Source organism: Staurois parvus, unplaced genomic scaffold (assembly GCF_062004578.1).
Source record: "Staurois parvus isolate SC_StPar_1 unplaced genomic scaffold, SC_StPar_1.0 ptg000092l, whole genome shotgun sequence".
NCBI classification, from domain to species: Eukaryota; Metazoa; Chordata; class Amphibia; order Anura; family Ranidae; genus Staurois; species Staurois parvus.
In genome coordinates this window covers 967,682-988,719 of record NW_028317888.1, presented here as the reverse complement: position 1 = coordinate 988,719, position 21,038 = coordinate 967,682, and the positions used below count along the sequence as shown (strand labels likewise).

The following is a 21,038-nucleotide window of genomic DNA, read 5'->3' as shown; positions in this document are numbered from 1 at the left end:
CACCTAATACCAGGAACCCACCAGAGAGATGTCCCCGTTCTCTGTATTCCCGGGATTCCACACAGGAAGATCACACCATCCCTCACCATTACAAGGTTGGTGGGATGGAGCATCTAGAACATGGACTTGTGGAGATAATATTTGGATTTTTCATGTTAGCTTATATTTATATATTATGTGAAATTTCTAATTTTCTTGGTTTAGGGTGAAGATCTGATAGATATAAAAGTTGAGATTAAAGCAGAAGAAGAAGAGGCGTATGTGAGGGATGATCAGCAGTCTATGGAGGAGGATGGAATAACGGGGACATTTATAGAGGAGGACACTCCTACAGAGATCAGCACAGGTGGGTCATGAATACTAAATACACTATATACTCCATGTTGTACATTACATACTCCTGACCCCTGCACTATATACTCTATGTTATACATTCCATACTCCTGACCCCTGCACTATATACTCCATGTTGTACATTACATACTCCTGACCCCTGCACTATATACTCTGTGTTGTACATTACATACTCCTGACCCCTGCACTATATACTCTGTGTTGTACATTACATACTCCTGATCCCTGCACTATATACTCTATGTTGTACATTACATACCCCTGACCCCTGCACTATATACTCCATGTTGTACATTACATACTCCTGACCCCTGCACTATATACTCTATGTTGTACATTACATACTCCTGAGCCCTGCACTATATACTCTATGTTGTACATTACATACTCCTAAACCCTGCACTATATACTCCATGTTGTACATTACATACTCCTGACCCCTGCACTATATACTCTATGTTGTACATTACATACTCCTGACCCCTGCACTATATACTCTATGTTGTACATTACATACTCCTGACCCCTGCACTATATACTCTATGTTGTACATTACATACTCCTGACCCCTGCACTATATACTCTATGTTGTACATTACATACTCCTGACCCCTGCACTATATACTCCATGTTGTACATTACATACTCCTGACCCCTGCACTATATACTCCATGTTGTACATTCCATAGTCCAGACTCCTGCTTTCCCCCCTCCCCCCACTGCTATATATACACATAATATGGATTCTCTTTTGTTACACCCATTTCCTCCCAGCTGGACATTTTATATCGGATGATGTGATTGGAGCACAGACTTTTACATGGTGATAATAATGTGATAACATCCTCCAACTTTGGACCCTTAAACAGAAAGTGATAATGAGGGAGGAGTCAATACCCCAATGATGGTGGTCTTCAGGATCAGTCCAGTCTTCATCTTGGTTGTTCTCCCCCCATCCTCACTCTCTGACCTCTGGTGGGGCTCAGCCCCGCTGTTCTTCATGACTAAATCATGGAGTAAATAAGGAAGTGCAGTACTTCTTGTGTTGGGAAGATGGCGATGAGTGATAGAGGGGATGGGGACCCTCGTCCTATAATCCCCTCATCACTGTCCCTCCTATAAAAGACAGTTCTGGTTGTTTCCTCACTCTCTGACTAAGGTCCATGAATAAAGAAATGACCTGGTAGGAGATCAGAGGAGCCATTTCCTAGTTCTCTTGTGGGTGGAATTGTAAGCTCCTCAGAGACCAAGCTGCCTGATGTGGGTGGAGTCCTGGTTTAGGGGAACCAATCAGCTCCTGTCTAGTAATCCTCTTTGTCTTTTGTATTTTAGTCCATGGCCGGGAGATGAGGAAAACCTCCGAGGATTGTCTCACTTTGTCTCCAGACTGGAAAGTAGAAGATGAGGACATCACACAGTATAGTCCAGGAGAAAACCCGGCTCCCTCCAATGTCCATTCGGCACCACCCAGTGTAGATGGACCATCGGATTCCTCGTATCCTGAGGAACCTCAGACTGTGCGGGACCGGGCTGGCCTTCCAACAGGGAAGAGCTTCTCCTGTACTGAGTGCGGGAAATGTTTCCAATCTAAATCTGATCTTAATGTGCATAAAAGATCTCACACGGGGGAAAAGCTATATTCCTGTCCTGAGTGTGGGAAATGTTTTTCACGGAAGTCCAATCTTCACACACATCAGAGATCTCACACGGGGGAAAAGTCATATTCCTGTCCAGAGTGTTGGAGATGTTTTTCAGTGAAGTCCAATCTTTACACACATCAAAGATCTCACACGGGCGAGAAGCCGTATTCCTGTCCTGAGTGCGGGAAATGTTTTTCAGAGAAGTCTGGTCTTCATAAACATCAGAGATCTCACACGGGGGAGAAGCCATATTCCTGTCTTGAGTGCGGACAATGTTTTTCAGAGAAGTCCAGTCTTCATAAACATCAGAGATCTCACACGGGGGAGAAGCCGTATTTTTGTCCTGAGTGCGGGAAATGTTTTTCACAGAAGTCCAGTCTTCGTAAACATCAGAGATCTCACACGGGGGAGAAGCCGTATTCCTGTCCTGAGTGTGGAAAATGTTTTTCAGATAAGTCCAATCTTCACAGACATGAGAGATTACACACGGGGAGAAGCCATTTTCCTGTCCTGAGTGAGGGAAATGGTGCTCACTGAAGTCCTGTCTTCCTGTACATCAGGGGTCCCACAAAACCCTGGAGGTATATTAGTGCCTTGAGTGCGGGAAATGTCTTCTAGATGAATGTTGCTGGACATCCCAGCTCTCATGTGGGGAAGAAGCACACCCTGATATACACCTCAGATATACTCCATGGCTGATCTTCATCATGGAAGAAACAGTTCATAAGGAGATCAGAGGTCCCCAAAGACACGGATGAAGTGTGGGACCGTGTTGACCATTGATTGCAGGAGAAGAATAAAAATGTAGTCCTGACCTAGAGCACTGGGCTGACTTTTGGGGTGCAGCCTACAGTGAAGGAAATGTGTATTTTCTCCCCTGCTGATGTTGAATGTTCGCCCCTCACACAGAAATGATCGGTCTAACAATGGAATGTTCGGTGTAACACTGAGAGACAGAATACAACAACAAATTCAGCAGAAATGCGTCTAACAAATGATGACGGATCTGCATGTTCATGAGGGAAAGAAGGATTTGGTCCCCTATCATTCAGCAGGATTTCTGGCTCCCAGGTGTCTTTCATACAGGTAACAAGCTGAGATTAGAAGCAGTCTCTTAAAGGGAGTGCTGCTAATCTCATTGTGTTACCTGTATAAAAGACACCTGTCCACAGGAGCAATCAAACCATCAGATTCCAAACTCTCCACCATGGCAAAGACCAAAGAGCTGTCCAAGGATGTCAGGGACAAGATGGTAGACCTACACAAGGCTGGACTGGGCTACCAAACTATGGCCAAGCAGCTTGGTGAGAAGGTGACAACAGTTGGTGCAATCATTCACAAATGGAAGAAACACAAAACAAGTGTCAGTCTCCCTAGGTCTGGTGCACCATGCAAGATCTCACCTCGTGGAGTGTCAGTGATCATGAGAACAGTGAGGAATCATCCCAGAACTACACGTGAGGATCTTGTCAATGATCTCCAGGCAGCTGGGACCACAGTCACCAAGAAAACAATTGGTAACACACTACGCCGACAAGGACTGAAATCCTGCAGTGCCCGCAAGGTCCCTCTGCTCAAGAAAGCACATGTCCAGGCCCGTCTGAAGTCTGCCACTGAACATCTGAATGATGCCGAGGAGGACTGGTGGGAAGTGTTGTGGTCAGAGGAGACCAAAATGCAGCTCTTTGGCATCAACTCAACTCGCCGTGTTTGGAGGAGGAGGAATACTGCCTATGAGCCCAAGAACACCATCCCAACTGTGAAACATGGTGGTGGAAACATTCTGCTTTGGGGGTGTTTTTCTGCTAAGGGGACAGAACAACTGCACCGCATCAAAGGGACGATGGACGGGGCAATGTACCATCAAATCTTGGGTGAGAACCTTCTTCCCTCATCCAAGGCATTGAAAATGGGTGGGGGATGGGTGTTCCAGCATGACAATGACCCAAAACACATGGCCAAGGCAACAAAGGAGCTGCTCAAGAAGAAGCACATTAAGGTCCTGGAGTGGCCTAGCCAGTCTCCACACCTTCATCCGATTGAAAATCTGCAGAGGGAGCTGAATGTTTGAGTTGCCAAACGTCAGCCACCAAACCTTAATGACTTGGAGAGGATCTGCCAAGAGGAGTGGGCCAAAATCCCTCCTGAGATGTGTGCAAACCTGGGGGCCAACTCCAGGAAACATATGACCTGATTGCCAACAAGGGATTGGCCACCAAGTACTAAGTCATGTTTTGTGAAGGGGATCAAATCCTTCTTTCCCTCATGAATATGCAGATCAGTCATCATTTGTTAGACGCATTTCTGCTGAATTTGTTGTTGTATTCTGTCTCTCAGTGTTACACCGAACATTCCATTGTTAGACCGATCATTTCTGTGTGAGGGGTGAACATTCAGGATCAGCAGGGGAGCAAATATGCATTTCCTTCACTGTATATGCTAGAGATGGTCTGCATATAAATGGAAGGGGGTCTGCTGTGCTGGGGGAGGGGTTTATGGGAAGGCTGGAGGAGTATATAAACTAGGATGGAGGGGGGAGGGAGAATTCAGTTTTAACGGGGTAGACAGATCAGACGGGGTCAGTACTTGTTGGTGTTACAAAAAACCAGTGGAATTGGTACCATTTGTATGAAAATAAAAAATGCTCAAAATCCATGTGAACAAGGTGTCAGTGAATGGACAAGGTGTCGGTGAATGAACAAGGCGTCAGTGAATGGACGAGGTGGTGGTGAATGGACAAGGTGGCGGTGATTGGACAAGGTGTCAGTGAATGGACAAGGTGACAGTGATTGGACAAGGTGTCAGTGAATGGACAAGGCGTCAGTGAATGAAGTGTTTGTTCACCAATGCCAGAAGTCTGCCAGCACAATAGGTGAGTTGGAAGGTTTGGTGCATGAAGAGAACTAGGATTGAATTGGTATTGCTGAATCTTGGCTTCATTCCTCACATGACTGGGCCATTCATATTCCTGGCTAGGTTCTCTTTCGGAGAGATGGGGAAATAGGAAAGGGGGTGGAGTCTGTAACAGGAAAGGGGGTGGAGTCTGGAACAGGAAAGGGGGTGGAGTCTGGAACAGGAAAGTGTGAAAGAGGACCTAGTTGATGGAGAGTGTGATGAGGCTGAAGTATTATGGGTGGAACTGCACATGGGGGGCGGTACTACAAAGGTCATCATTGGAGTTTGTTATAGGCCTCCCAGTGTTAATGAGGAGGTGGAGACTCAGCTCCTGCCACAGATGGAAAGGGCTGGGACAGTGATAATAATGGGGGATGGTAACGACCCGGAAAGCGACTGGAGTAATGGTACTGCGGGTGTAAACACAAAACAACCCCTCCTGCCCTCTATGGCCCAGAACAAGGGTGGATAGATGGACCCGGAACTTGAAGAAATTCCCCACCAAGGCATCAAAGGTTGTGCGGCTCTAAACAAGGCTGGGGAAGCCCCACCAATACTGTAAAGTGAAACAAAAAGCGCACCAACCTTGTGCATTACCTCAGTAAAATGTGATTTTATTGGATGTGAAAATATCCTCACAAACAGAGAAGTATAACAAGCGTGTAAAGTCCTTAGTGAGACTTGACCAATCAGAGACCAGCCGAGTCTAAACACGAGGGAAGGTTCTCAGAGTCAGGCTGACGCGTTTCGAGTCCCTTCTTCATCAGAGCTGACTTGCAATGACAATCCTCTTCTATATATACCCTGGGACAGAGGTTGGACCCTCCCACTTGGGTTGGGCAGTCCCGGGAAAGGAGGCGGGACAAAGGTGACATCACAACATGCTCACACAAGTAACAATACATTACACATCAAGAGGTATAGTAAGAGACATTAGAAACATTCACCGGCATTAAAGCTGTAAGAAACGCAGGGCAGTGTAATATATACATGAGGAGGTCATATAGTCTGTGTATATATATATATCCCCATATAATAAATAATGACATATTGGGAATGCTGCATTGGGGTTCATGGGGATAATATTGTTGGATCAGCACAATGTATAAAAAGTAAAAATGAATGAACTGAATACATAATTCCTTTGGATAAAAGCCTGCTGGTTCCTCAATTGTTGGCTTCTTTCCATGGAGATAGATGTGAACACAAAGTAGGTATACACATACATTTCAATGGCAGCCAGAATGTCCTTGCTTTGTGTGGGCTGTCAGTGGGGTCATTGGGCAGATCTTTGTCTTTAGATGTATGGAGTATTCATGAGTAGTGTTACTATACTGGCAGCAGAGGGAGGTCAAGTGCTGCCATTGCCAAATATAGCTTCTGGAGGTGAATTGGAATGCACGCCAAAAGGTGCGTGGCTGTGGGGGCGCATGTGCAATGAGGCGACGGCACGCTGGAGTAGTCATGGAGATGGGCCTCCGACGGGCTATCGCACATGCGCAGTGAGGCGGCGGCAGGCTGGAGTAGTCATGGAGATGGGCCTCCGACGGGCTATCGCACATGCGCAGTGAGGTGATGGCAGGCTGGAGTAGTCATGGAGATGGGCCTCCGACGGGCTATCGCACATGCGCAGTGAGGCGGCGGCAGGCTGGAGTAGTCATGGCGATGGGCCTCCGACGGGCTATCGCACATGCGCAGTGAGGCGACGGCATGCTGGAGTAGTCATGGAGATGGGCCTCCGACGGGCTATCGCACATCCGCAGTGAGGCGACAGCATGCTGGAGTAGTCATGGAGATGGGCCTCCGACGGGCTATCACACATCCGCAGTGAGGCGACAGCATGCTGGAGTAGTCATGGAGATGGGCCTCCGACGGGCTATCGCACATGCAAGCCAAAGTCAGCTTATCATTTACCTAGTGGAGTGCACTCCGGACATCCCGGAAGGACGGCTGTGAGATGTTTTCCAGCCGTGACTGTAAAGTTGGACATCTCCCTACAACTCTTGGGACAATTAGCCTGCATGTGACCTCGCTGTCTTCATCTACAGCATCAAGTCTGGGGTGCTCTTCCTTTATGTGTCCACCTGTTTTCCAAACCAAGAGGTCCTCCCCTAAACCTTGGGGTGTTGGTGGGATTGACCTGAGCCTTTACATAGTTAACAGGGTAGATCCGTGATGAATTTGCATCTTGCATCACGCCTGTCCCAGATTTGTGTTCTACTCCTAGCGCTCTGGGTCACACTCCTTAGAAACAGACTATTAAATTCTCACAGGTCATTCCCTTGGAGAATGTCAAAAGAAAGTCCTGCCATTACCCCAACAGAAGAAATTCCCTGTAGAATTCACCTCACAGGGATCAATGATGGTCAGGAAAGCGTCTGTATCACAGAATCCAATGACTTTTTGTACATCTATGCAGAGCTCCTGTAACTGCTGCTGCCTTATCTTGGGGTAAGTGGCTGGACTCCATAAACTCCTAGAAGGGCACCAGTTGTTGTTGGAAGCATCAATTCACTTTAAGATGGTGACCAGAGTTACACTGGGATCAGGGTAGGTGTTTTGAGTCTGGGGAGGGTGAAGTTCCTTGGGCATCTAGCCTGGAGATGCCTGGGTTGTCCACATCTGTAGCATGGGTGGTCCAAGGGTGACCAGAGGGCTGGGGTTAGAAGGCATTTCTTCAGAAGCTTGGTACATATCCACATAGTGCACCAGCTTGGGAGAGGTGGACCTCAGAGTCTTTTTCTAAAAGGGCAGCTGGCCTGGCAGTGACCGGTTTGTCCGCAGCCAAAGCAGAGTCTCTCTGTAGAGATAATGTTAGTGGATCAAATTATCCTCCCAGCACTTCAAGTGTGTCCCTAAGCCAACCGCTTCCATACCCCAAAGTGATGTCCTGCTGGAAAGAGCTTTAATAACCATGTGGCCCTCAGATGAAAAGCCATCCCCTGAATACTTTTGTAGTTTTGCTGCTGAACTGGGACATGTACTTTGCAGAGGCATGTTGAGGCCTCTTGCTGGTACATGTTTGGAAGGGGCAGGGGTTGTAACAAAGGGCACAAATATTTTTTTGTGTGTTGTTTGTTGAAGCACAGACAGCATTGTGTCCTGTAGCTGGATAAAGCCAGATGGGCCAGCAGCAGGTTTGGATGCTTAAGGTTTGGCTGAACTCAAAGGACAATATAATAACCCTATGCTGGCAGAAAGGGTCAGACGTTTCTGAGTTTACTTCTGTGATGGACACACCGGACTGAGGGCTGCATGTCTTCCTAGAAAGAGGTTACCTGGTGCACTGAATTGCTGAGACAGATAGCTTCCTGGACACTGGGACTCTGCTCTACTCTCTGATCTTCTGGCAACGTCTGTCTGTGTGGCCCAAATGCTGCGGCAGGACACACAGCCTTCTGAGGACCCATGATGTGCATATGAAGAACCTCTGCCCACCAGACCTCCTGTTCCCTGCCATGCTGCCTGGTCTTCTGTTGACTGGTGAGTCCCTGAACCTATGTTGTGTCTATTGCTGCTCATCCCTCATAGTGCCTGGACTAAGTGGATGCTGGATCTGATTGCTGCAGTTTGGCAGTCTGTACCCTTGATGTGTCATACCATGCTGCTCTGGTCTCTGCCCTGTGCTTGAATCCCCCCACTTGTCTGTTCAGTTCCCTATACTGTGCTGACTTAGTCCCTTGTCTGTCCAGATTGCTGCCTTGTGCTGGACTCAACCACTTGTCTGCCCAGATCCCTGCCCTGTGCTGGACTCAACCACTTGTCTGCCCGGATCCCTGCCCTGTGCTGGACTCAACCACTTGTCTGCCCGGATCCCTGCCCTGTGCTGGACTCAACCACTTGTCTGCCCGGATCCCTGCCCTGTGCTGGACTCAACCACTTGTCTGCCCGGATCCCTGCCCTGTGCTGGATTCAACCACATGTCTGCCCGGATCCCTGCCCTGTGCTGGACTCAACCACTTGTCTGCCCCGATCCCTGCCCTGTGCTGGACTCAACCACATGTCTGCCCGGATCCCTGCCCTGTGCTGGACTAAACCACTTGTCTGTCCAGATCCATGCCCTGTGCTGGACTCAACCACTTGTCTGCCCAGATCCCTGCCCTGTGCTGGACTCAACCACATGTCTGTCCAGATCCCTGCCCTGTGCTGGACTCAACCACTTGTCTGCCCAGATCCCTGCCCTGTGCTGGACTCAACCACATGTCTGCCCAGATCCCTGCCCTGTGCTGGACTCAACCACTTGTCTGCCCAGATCCCTGCCCTGTGCTGGACTCAACCACTTGTCTGCCCAGATCCCTGCCCTGTGCTGGACTAAACCACTTGTCTGCCCAGATCCCTGCCCTGTGCTGGACTCAACCACATGTCTGCCCAGATCCCTGCCCTGTGCTGGACTCAACCACTTGTCAGCCCAGATCCCTGCCCTGTGCTGGACTCACCCACTTGTCTGCCCAGATCCCTGCCCTGTGCTGGACTCAACCACATGTCTGCCCAGATCCCTGCCCTGTGCTGGACTCAACCACTTGTCTGCCCAGATCCCTGCCATGTGCTGGACTCAACCACTTGTCTGCCCAGATCCCTGCCCTGTGCTGGACTCAACCACATGTCTGCCCAGATCCCTGCCCTGTGCTGGACTCAACCACTTGTCTGCCCAGATCCCTGCCCTGTGCTGGACTCAACCACTTGTCTGCCCGGATCCCTGCTGTATCAGCTGGATTTGACCCTTGCTACATCCTACCCTGGTCCGCCTAGATCTCTGCCTAGTGTGCTGGACTTAACCACTGCTACGCTGTATTCACCCTGTGGGCTGGGTACATTCCCCTTGCCATACCGTCTGGTGGCCTGGTGTACTGGTTCTCCATTTTGCTTGGCCATCCTACATGGACTATCTATGTGGTATTACATTGCTACCTGGTGGACTATTTTGTTGTGCTGTGTCTTGTTATCCATACTGTGCCCTCACATTCCCCAATATACCCCCATATGTTGGGTTTTGTGTGATCTGCTCTGTGTGCTCTCTCTCTGCACTTCTAGTTTATCACTAGTGATGGGCTGAACACCCTCCGGTTCAGTTCATGGTAGAACATTCGAACAGACCAAACGTTTGCCGCCAACATCGAACCTATGGGACTCAAACTTGAAAATTCAAAAGTGCCCATTTAGAAGGATTATATGCTAGGTGTTAGCAATAAAAGTGGTATGGGGACTCGGGATCTGCCCTGATGGACATGAATCAGTGGAAAATAAATTCTAATAGTACAGTTTTTAAAGGGGCAGTTATTTTTCATTGCTTAAAGCAGTGCTTCTCAATTATTTTCTGTCATGCCCCCCCTAGGAAGAAGAAAACATTTTGCGCCCCCCCGCGCGACTGTAAATAGTATCATTTGTCTATAAAATTGTTATAAGTAGGAATAGTGCCCCATCATTGGTGTCAGTGGGAGGAATAGTGCCCCATCATTGGTGTCAGTGGGAGGAATAGTGCCCCATCATTGGTGTCAGTGGGAGGAATAGTGCCCCATCATTGGTGTCAGTGGGAGGAATAGTGCCCCATCATTAGTGTCAGTGGGAGGAATAGTGCCCCATCATTGGTGTCAGTGGGAGGAATAGTGCCCCATCATTAGTATCAGTGGGAGGAATAGTGCCCCATCATTGGTGTCAGTGGGAGGAATAATGCCCCATCATTGGTGTCAGTGGGAGGAATAGTGCCCCATCATTGGTGTCAGTGGGAGGAATAGTGCCCCATCATTAGTATCAGTGGGAGGAATAGTGCCCCATCATTGGTGTCAGTGGGAGGAATAGTGCCCCATCATTGGTGTCAGTGGGAGGAATAGTGCCCCATCATTGGTGTCAGTGGAATAGTGCCCCATCATTGGTGTCAGTGGGAGGAATAGTGCCCCATCATTGGTGTCAGTGGGAGGAATAATGCCCCATCATTAGTATCAGTGGGAGGAATAGTGCCCCATCATTGGTGTCAGTGGGAGGAATAGTGCCCCATCGTTGGTGTCAGTGGGAGGAATAATGCCCCATCATTAGTATCAGTGACACCAATGATGCAGCACTATTCCTCCCACTGACACCAATGACACTTGCTGACCCCTGTTGCAGTATGGTGCTGCTGCAGCCAGCATATGTGGTTGCAGCAGCACCTCTGCACTGCACACTTACCGGCTTTTCCCTCACTCGATTTTCGCGGGTCCGCTCAGCTCCGCCTCCTCGCCCGTGATTGGCCACCTGTGTACCTTTCCTGAGCTACAGTTCTGGCGGCCAATCACCGGTGAGGAGGCGGAGCCAAGCGGCAGGAGTGAGGGAGTGGCCAGAGTGACGGAAGGAGCAGCGCTTCCTGGATGGATCATCATGGGAGCCAGGTAAGAGACAGCAGCCCTCTGCCCACCCCTGTACGCACCCCTCTTGACGGAGCCTCACGCCCTTCCTGGGGGGCGCGCCCCACTATTTGAGAAGCACTGGCTTAAAGTAAAAAAAATAAATATTCATTTAAATATCATGCCTGGGGGTCCCTTAAACTACCTGCAAAGTTGCACATCTGTACAATGTATAGAACCTGCTGCAGCAGGACTGACACCGTAACCCTTCAGAGTTATTCTTGACAAGTGCAGGATTGGACCCGGCTCTAAAAATTCTAATTATATGTAATGCATCTCTCATACAGGTATAGAAAAATGTGGCCTTCAGTGTTGATGGTGCCTGAACACTGTGTCCCCTCACAGTTACTAATGCTGGGTGCAGTCATGGGCCCTGCAGTTGAGAACTGTTAAAAATTATAGAAAAATTATCCAGGGTTGATTCATGTTGATAAATGTCAGCTGGTCAGCGGAGTCTGTGGACAGACGCACTCTTATCCATCACAAAACCTCCAGCAGCACTGAATGTCCGTTCAGAAAGCACGCTGGATGCAGGACAGGCCAGTAGCTCGATGGCATATTGAGCAAGTTCTGGCCAGTGATCCATCCTCAAGACCCAGTAACCCAGTGGATGATCAGTTGGAAAGGTCTCCAAGTCTGTTCTTGCCCCTAGATAATCCTGCACCATATGATGCAGACCCTGCCGATGGGTGCTTAAACCTAACAGCCCTGGGTGCTGAGGACTAAAGAACTGTTTAATCGGTCAGCTGGCCGCCTTCTCCACCGCTCTTCCTTTGACAGAATGAAGCCTCAGAAACACGTTGTCCAGGAAATGGTGACCTCCCAGTATCTGGAAAGGTGTTGCACAATTTCAAGGCGTCCTCAGGATGTTTCATCCTCTGCTCCCTCTGGGAAGACTGGATGAGCTCTGCACCTTCACCCTTGTAACGTGGATCAAGAAGGGTTGCCAACCAGTAAAGATCTCGCAGACACTTTGAGGAAATCTTGAAAATGAAAGATGTACACACAGTGCGCTGGTTATGCAGCAAAGTCGAGGCCTTGTGTGCTTTTCTGCAACACTGGAAGACAGTAGGGAGCCATTCTGAGCAGATATCATCTGAGGGATCATGTGATCTGCTAAAGTTAAAGGCATCCTGAAAGACCTGAAACAGATGAAGTTTGTGAAACTTTTGCATTTCCTATTCGATTTTTCTAGCAAGCTGAAACCTTTGTCAGAGAGTCTTCAGAACAAGGAACTTATGATCTGTCAGGTAAAAAACAAACTAGAACAAGCAGCTAAAACTCTTCAGGATCTTTCTGATGGGAAAGGAAAAAATGAACTTGAATTTCTTAGTCAGTTTACAGAAGATGGAAAACGACATGGGCTGCAGCTGACCAACCTTCAAGGTGGTGACAGAATTTCAGTCTATAGGCCAATCTGTATTGGCCAAAGCAGAAAGAGATTTCATTTTGAGGCTTTCCTCGTTCTCCTCAGATATTGTACAATCTGTCCATATATTGAACAGCGTGTCTTGGCCAGACAAAGCTCACATCCCCAACTTTGGATGGACTGAGTTGCACAGAATTGCAAAACATGTTTTTGATATTCAGTTTGAAGACAAAATTGAGCTGTTAGAAGCAGAGTGGGCTGACCTCAAACTCTCCATTCCAAATGGACTCTTTTAATGAGACTCTGAAAAGATTGAATCAGCAGAAAGATTCAGCAACATACTCCCTCTGGTCAATTTCTGTGCCGTACTTCCCCAACAACCGCCTCATGTGAACGTGGCTATAGCTACCAAATCAGAATAAAGACGGTCTATCGTTCATCACTGACACGGGAGACTTTGGATGATCTTCTGATGATTGCTGTTAATGGACCACCACTAAAAGATTACAATCCACACACAGCCATTGAAGTGGTATTTTGTATCAGAAAGGGGACGTTACACAAGTCTTGGTCCTGCTGTACAATGAAAACCATAGCAAATCTTGATGTGAAACTGGCTTCCTACTGCTTTTTGGCATCCAAATAATTATTTTTTGGTGTTTTATTTTCTTAATTGAATAGAATACAATCCACACACAGCCACTGAAGTGGTATTTTGTATCAGAAAAAGAGTATTACACAAGTCTTGGTCCTGCTGTACAACACAAACCATGGCTGCTCTATGTTACAATGGTTACTATTGTTATGCCATGTTTTTTGGCATCTAAATAAGCTCTTCTTTGTTTTTTCTTAATGCACTACTTCTCTAAGCTCTCTTTTAATAAGATGCTGGAGATAAAAAATGCTAAATGTTTACTATTGTTATTTATGTTTTTTGGCCATCAAAAGAGGCACTTTTTTCTTAATGCCGCACTTCTCTAAGGTCTCTGCTGGAGATAAAAAATACAACATGTTTACAGTAATTATTATTCCATGTTTTTGGCATCAAAATAAGCACTTTTTCTTATGCTATACTTCTGTAAACTAAACTTACATCCTTTAAAAGAGACTTTACTGCAGTTACTAAAGATGCAGGAGATAAACAAAAAAATACAAAATGTTCACTGCAGGTTTAAAGCTGTAAAACTTGATATTTTGATTGCCCCCTATTGCTATTGCTGTGATGTTTAAATTGACATAATAAAGTTATAATTGCAGTTTTTTTATATTTTGGACTCTTTATTCTAAAGAAAAATGTAATTTCATAAGCTTTAAGGGGGTGTGGTTGGGGGCAGGGCTAGGGACAGGGTTGGGGGATGGGCTGGGGGTGGGGTTGGAGGTGGACCTGGGCAAGGTTGGGTGGGGCATCTGGTGGAGAGTAAGGTTTGTGCCTGGCTAGTAGGTCTAGACTCAAAATGGTTTATCCGGATGTATACAGTATATATATGACAAGGTAGACTACTTCATGTAACATTACATCTTCATCTCAGATTGTAAGCGGATTGGATTGGCCTGTGTATGGGATTCCAGATCAAGTCATGGCAAGGTACACGTTGAGGGTTGAATATCTGGTTGTAGAGAGATCACGGGGGGGATTTGTATATCTGTTGTCACATGTTGCTGAGTTACTGATTTCTTACACGACATTTCCAGACAGTTGGATGTAATTCATTAATATTTGGAAGTAATTGCTGGCTTGTATTTCTCCCCATTATTGTGGATTAGATCATTGTACTGTTATCTTGTATTGTTTATTATTTATCATCACCTATTATATTTCATCCCCATTTTGTACTGATTTATATTATTAATAAATATATATTTTTGCACATTATTGTGTTTTATTTCGTCTTCCAATTATCACAAATACAGAACTGGGATGTCGGTTACTTTGTGAGAATTAGTAGGGAATCTCCTTCATTCCAGATCCCGCCTGTTTCCATGAATTGTATACGGATTATTTCCTCACAGATAAAGTTCTGACAATTTGTACCGTTCTGGTGTTTTTGATCCTCAGAAATGAGATCTGCCGTCATCAGACATGATGGATTTTCAGACATCTATCCCATAGTTTGTAGACTCTATAACTCTCCTACACACTGAATCATAGACACTGATTGGGGTTATTGTACCCAAGAAATGGCGCAGAATACACCTTTGTCTACATTTATAAGGAAAGACCATTTATTTGTAAAAACAAGAAACAAGCAAAAATGGTAAAAAGTGGTGTTTAAATACCACCAAAATAAATATCTATTTGTGTGAAAAAAAATTACAAAATTATAATTTGGGTACAATGTTGCATGACTGTGTAATTGTCATTCAAAGTGTGAGAGCGCTGATAGTTACCAGTCAGCCTGGGCAGGAAGGGGGGGAAGTGTCCGGTATACAGGAGGTAGAAATATTTATTTAAACAGACCTCTAAGTGTTTGTAAAATCTCCCACCACAAAATGTACTCAGCCAATCACAGGGCAGGACTCCATTTTTACTCTTCTCCTGCCATCAATGGCCAACACAGTCCCACACTTCATCCATGTCTTGGGGGCCTCTGATCTCCTTATCAACTGTTCCTTCCATGATGAAGATCAGCCATGGAGTATATCTGAGGTGTATATCAGGGTGTGCTTCTTCCCCACATGAGAGCTGGGATGTCCAGCAACATTCATCTAGAAGACATTTCCCGCACTCAAGGCACTAATACACCTCCAGGGTTGTGTGGGACCACTGATGTACAGGAAGACAGGACTTCAGTGAGGAACATTTCCCTCACTCAGGACAGGAAAGTGGCTTCTCCCTGTGTGAGATCGCTGATCTCTGGAAAGATGCGAATTCCGTGAAAAACATTTCCCACACTCAGGACAGGAATATGGCTTCTCCCCTGTGTGAGTTCTTTGATGTCTGTAAAGTCTGGCCTTAACTGAAAAAGATTTCCCACACTCAGGACAGGAATATGGCTTCTCCCCCGTGTGAGATCTCTGATGTCTGTAAAGACTGGACTTCTGTGAAAAACATTTCCCACACTCAGAACAGGTATATGGCTTCTCTCCTTTGTGAGATCTCTGATGTGTGTAAAGATGGGACTTCCGTGAAAAACATTTCCCGCACTCAGGACAGGAATATGGCTTCTCTCCTGTGTGACATCTCTGATGTGTGTAAAGATTGGACTTATCAGAAAAAGATTTCCCGCACTCAGGACAGGAATACGGCTTCTCCCCCGTGTGAGATCTCTGATGTATGGAAAGATGAGACTTGCATAAAAAACATTTCTCGCACTCAGGACAGGAAAACAGCTTCTTCCCTGTGTGAGATATTTTATGTACATTAAGATGGGATTTATAACAGGAACATTTCCCGCACTCAGTACAGGAGAAGCTCTTCCCTATTGGAAGGCCGGCCCGGTCCCGCACAGTCTGAGGTTCTGATGGTCCATCTACACTGGGTGGTGCCGGATGGACATTGGAGGGAGACGGGTTTTCTCCTGGACTATACTGTGTGATGTCCTCATCTTCTACTTTCCAGTCTGGAGACAAAGTGAGACAATCCTCGAAGGTTTTCGTCATCTCCCGGCCATGGACTAAAATACAAAGACAAAGAGGATTACTAGACAGGAGCTGATTGGTTCCCCCAAACCAGGACTCCGCCCACATCAGGCAGCTTGGTCTCTGAGGAGCTTACAATTCCACCCTCAAGGGAACTAGGAAATGGCTCCTCTGATCTCCTACCAGGTCATTTCTTTATTCTTGGACCTTAGTCAGAGAGTGAGGAAACAACCAGAACTGTCTTTTATAGGAGGGACAGTGATGAGGGGATTATAGGACGAGGGGCCCCACCCCCCCTATCACTCATCGCCATCTTCCCAACACAAGAAGTACTGCACTTCCTGATTTAGTCTATGATTTAGTCATGAAGAACAGCGGGGCTGAGCCCCACCAGAGGTCAGAGAGTGAGGATGGGGGAAGAACAACCAAGATGAAGACTGGACTGATCCTGAAGACCACCATCATTGGGGTATTGACTCCTCCCTCATTTTCACTTTCTGTTTAAGGGTCCAAAGTTGGAGGATGTTATCACATTATTATCACCATGTAAAAGTCTGTGCTCCAATCACATCTTTCGATATGTCCAGCTGGGAGGAAATGGGGGGGAACAGAAGTAAGGCCGATGTAATGTACAACTTATATAGGATGCCTAAGGTTTGAACTATATAATATCAGAATGATGCAACATACAAGAGTATATAGTGCAGGGGTCAGGAGTATGTAATGTACAACATAGAGTATATAGTGCAGGGGTCAGGAGTATGTAATGTACAACACGGAGTATATAGTGCAGGGGTCAGGAGTATGTAATGTACAACATAGAGTATATAGTGCAGGGGTCAGGAGTATGTAATGTACAACATAGAGTATATAGTGCAGGGGTCAGGAGTATGTAATTTACAACATAGAGAATATAGTGCAGGGGTCAGGAGTATGTAATGTACAACATAGAGTATATAGTGCAGGGGTCAGGAGTATGTAATGTACAACATAGAGTATATAGTGCAGGGGTCAGGAGGATGTAATATACAACAGAGTATATAGTGCAGGGGTCAGGAGTATGTAATGTACAACAGAGTATATAGTGCAGGGGTCAGGAGTATGTAATGTACAACATAGAGAATATAGTGCAGGGGTCAGGAGTATGTAATGTACAACATAGAGCATATAGTGCAGGGGGCAGGAGGATGTAATGTACAATATAAATTATATAGTGTAAGAGTCAAAAAGTTAGGAGTGTATTATCCTGTGCCTCTAATTAATGAATAGTGCAGACATATACCATACAATGTGATAAGTTATATACTATTAAAACTAGTTAAAATATATAAATATTAAACATTATTTCCGACATCTATGGAAGTCACAATTAGACACCGCTATATACAGAGACAGACAATCTAACTGGGTGGGGTAAGTGGTACAAAAGGTAATAAGTCTGGGGGATGAGCTGATGGAAGAATTAAAAGTTTAGTTGTTAGTTGGAGGTGTGATAGACCTCTCTGAAGAGATGAGTCTACCTATGATATATTACAGACTAAATCCACCTGGAGACCTGATACAAGGTACATACGTAGTCTTAGGGGTCACTGAGGAAGTCCATGTGTGGACATTTCTACCTATGATACACTATATTGCCCCAAGTATTGGGCGGCCTGCCATTCCACACACATGACCTTTAATGGCCCCCCAGTCTTAGTCCGTAGGGTTCAATATTGAGAGTTGGCCCCACCCTTTCCACGCACATGACCTTTAATGGCCCCCCAGTCTTAGTCCGTAGGGTTCAATATTGAGTTGGCCCCGCCCTTTGCAGTTATAACAGCTTCTACTCTTCTGAGAAGGCCCCCCACAAGGTTTAGGAGGGTGTCTATGGGAAGGTTGGACCATTCTTCCAGAAGCACATTTGTCAGGTCAGGCACTGATGTCGGGGGAGGAGGCCTGGCTCACAGTCTCCGCTCTAATTCATCCCAAAGATGTTCTATGGGGTTGAGGTCAGGACTCTGTCGAGGCCAGTCAAGTTCCTCCACCCCAAACCGGCTCCTCCATGTCTTTATGGACCTTGCTTCATGCACTGGTGTGCAGTCATGTTTGAACAGGAAGGAGCCATCCCCAAACTCTTCTCACAAAGTTGGGGGCATGAAATTGTCCAAAATGTTGCCTTAAAAGTTCCCTTCACTGGCACTAGGGGGCCAAGCCCAACCCCTAAAAAACAACTCCACACCATAATCCCCCTCCAACAAATTTTACACTTGGCCCAATGCAGTCAGGCAAGTACCGTTCTCCTGGCAACCACCAAACCCAGACACATCCATTGGATTGCCAGACACAGAAGCGTGGTTGGTCCCTCCAGAGAACACATCTCCACTGCTCTAGAGTCCAGTGGCGGCGTGCTTTACACCACGGAATCTGATGCTTTCCATTGCACTTGGTGATGGAAGGTTTGGATGCAGCTGCTCAGCCATGGAAACCCATTCCATGAAGCTCTCTACACACTGTTGTTGGGCTCATGTGAAGGCCACACCAAGTTTGGAGGTCTTTAGCTATTGACTCTGCAGACAGTCGGAGACTTCTGCGCACTGTGTGCTTAAGACCATGCTCTGTCATGTGATGTGGCCTACCACTTGGTGGCTGAATTGCTGTTGTTCCCAGTTGCTTCCACTTTGTTATAACAGTTGAGAGTGGAATATTAAGTAGCCAGGAAATGTCACGGATGGACTTATTGCACAGGTGGACCACGCTTGGAGTCACTGAGCTCCTGAGAGCGACCCATTCTTTCACAAATGTTTGAAGAAGCAGTCTGCATGCCTAGGGGCTTGATTGTATACACCTGTGTCCATGGAGGGGATTGGAACAGCTGAATCACATGATTGGGAGGGGATTGGAACACCTGAATCACATGATTGGGAGGGGATTGGAACACCTGAATCACATGATTGGGAGGGCGTAGAAAATACTTTTGGCAATATACTGTAGTATATTTGCATGAAATTTGCACTTTTAGCACTTATTGATAAAGATGTAGGTGCAGCATTTTTTCTTTAGTATATTTATAGTGTAAGGGTCAGGACTCATAATATTGGTATTCAGTAATCAGGGGAAGATTAAATGTTTACTGTAGACAAGTTGCAGAGATCCCACACCGCTGCCTCCCATCTCCTGAGACTGCACTCAGTAACTTGGGTCTGAGACACTACAGACATATCCCTCCACCCGGCACAGCCAGCAGAACACAGAGCAAGGAACCCTGGGAGAAATGTTCTGTCAGAGATCCTGTTAGCCCCATGATAAGGGGTAGAAGACCCAATACACATGTCCCAGGTCAATCAACACCTATTGTGAACACCAACATTTTACTGCCAGCTGATCCCCAGAACCTCCATAAATCCAGTCTAGAGACATAAATTGTGTCTGCAGCACAGAGAAGGAAGATTATCCGAGAGAAATCCAGGAATACAGGACGGGGAACACAGCTCAGGACAGTGACCAGGGGATTACAGGCTGATATCACCCAGTCCCCGCCCTACTCTGGACCAATCAGTGAGCAGTATGGGTGGAGGAATGGATTTAGTGTTCATGACCCACCTGTGCTGATCTCTGTAGGAGTGTCCTCCTCTATAAATGTCCCCGTTATTCCATCCTCCTCCATAGACTGCTGATCATCCCTCACATACGCCTCTTCTTCTGTGTTACCTTCAGCTTCAGGATCTCTCAGGTTTCCACTCTGAATATATAATAAAAATGATATCAATGGTAACAATGCAGATAATGTACAGATCCTAATGATACTATCAGTGATTGTTCCTCATCTACCTGATGATGGTGAGGGATGGTGTGACCTTCCTGTGTGGAATCCCGGGAATACAGAGGACGGGGACATCTCTCTGGTGGGTTCCCATGACTGGATCCATCTGTAGGAAACACACACACTGACTGAATCCATTGTTTGTGTATAAAGGTAAAAATATGCGAGTGTGCTGGAGAGAAGGGGAGCAGCTATGCACAACGGTAACCAAGATAAAACAGTTCAGTAGTGGTGCAGCGCTAGATAATAAGAAGAATATACTCATAAAAACCAACTAGTCAAAAAGCATCCCCTCTGAAGTTGAAAAGCCTAAGAAGGAGCTAGTTACGCCGTGACGTCATGCCACCGGAGCCTCGTGGCGCTCCGGTGGCCATCTTTGATTGTGAACGGTTAGTCCTGACATCTCATCTCATTTTATGATATTTCTAATGCATCGGTTTTTACTTTCATCCCTTAATGAATAAATTAATCTATACTTACCATTCTACACTATCCCAGTACACAGAGAGGGAATCTCCTGCATATCCAGGAAGCAGCACCCACTCAACGCTTAATGGGATCATCACTAAAGCCCCAGGATCTTTTGACACACTACTTACCCTTCAGAGGTTAGTTACCCCCTCACCTGGCCAATCCTGAGGACATCTGGATATATGTTTACATGCGCATTTAAATTGTGCATCTGATGAGTGCGCAATTTTTCTACAACTATTTGCACAAGCACCGCCTTACCAGGGAAGCAGGCACTCTAAGAGAGCTGCAGTCACCTTTGAACTTTTTATCATTTATTGTTCATTTATGAACTTTACCTAGTACCCTCTTGACTAGTTAGTTTTTTATGAGTATATTGTTTCTGTGTGTTTATCAGATGATGGGGGATCTAGGTGGATCCTCCGTACTGCTCTCTCCTTTACAATAAAGTCTCCTCTTACCCGGTGATGTGAGGGGCGGCTGATTGTCCATCATGACGTCCTTGTAGAGATCCTTGTGTCCTTCTAAATACTCCCACTCCTCCATGGAGA

General features: G+C 46.4%; 1 protein-coding gene across 1 annotated transcript in view; it reads right to left on the bottom strand.

The window, feature by feature from the left end:
• The window catches only part of LOC149468104 (uncharacterized), an 84,414-nt gene that overhangs the window by 62,746 nt on the left and 630 nt on the right, over positions 1 to 21,038 (bottom strand). The window contains exon 2 of the mRNA XM_089670673.1: positions 15,464 to 16,040. Coding sequence (XP_089526799.1) covers positions 15,464 to 16,040 — 577 coding nt within the window. The remainder of the gene's footprint in view (positions 1 to 15,463; positions 16,041 to 21,038) is intronic.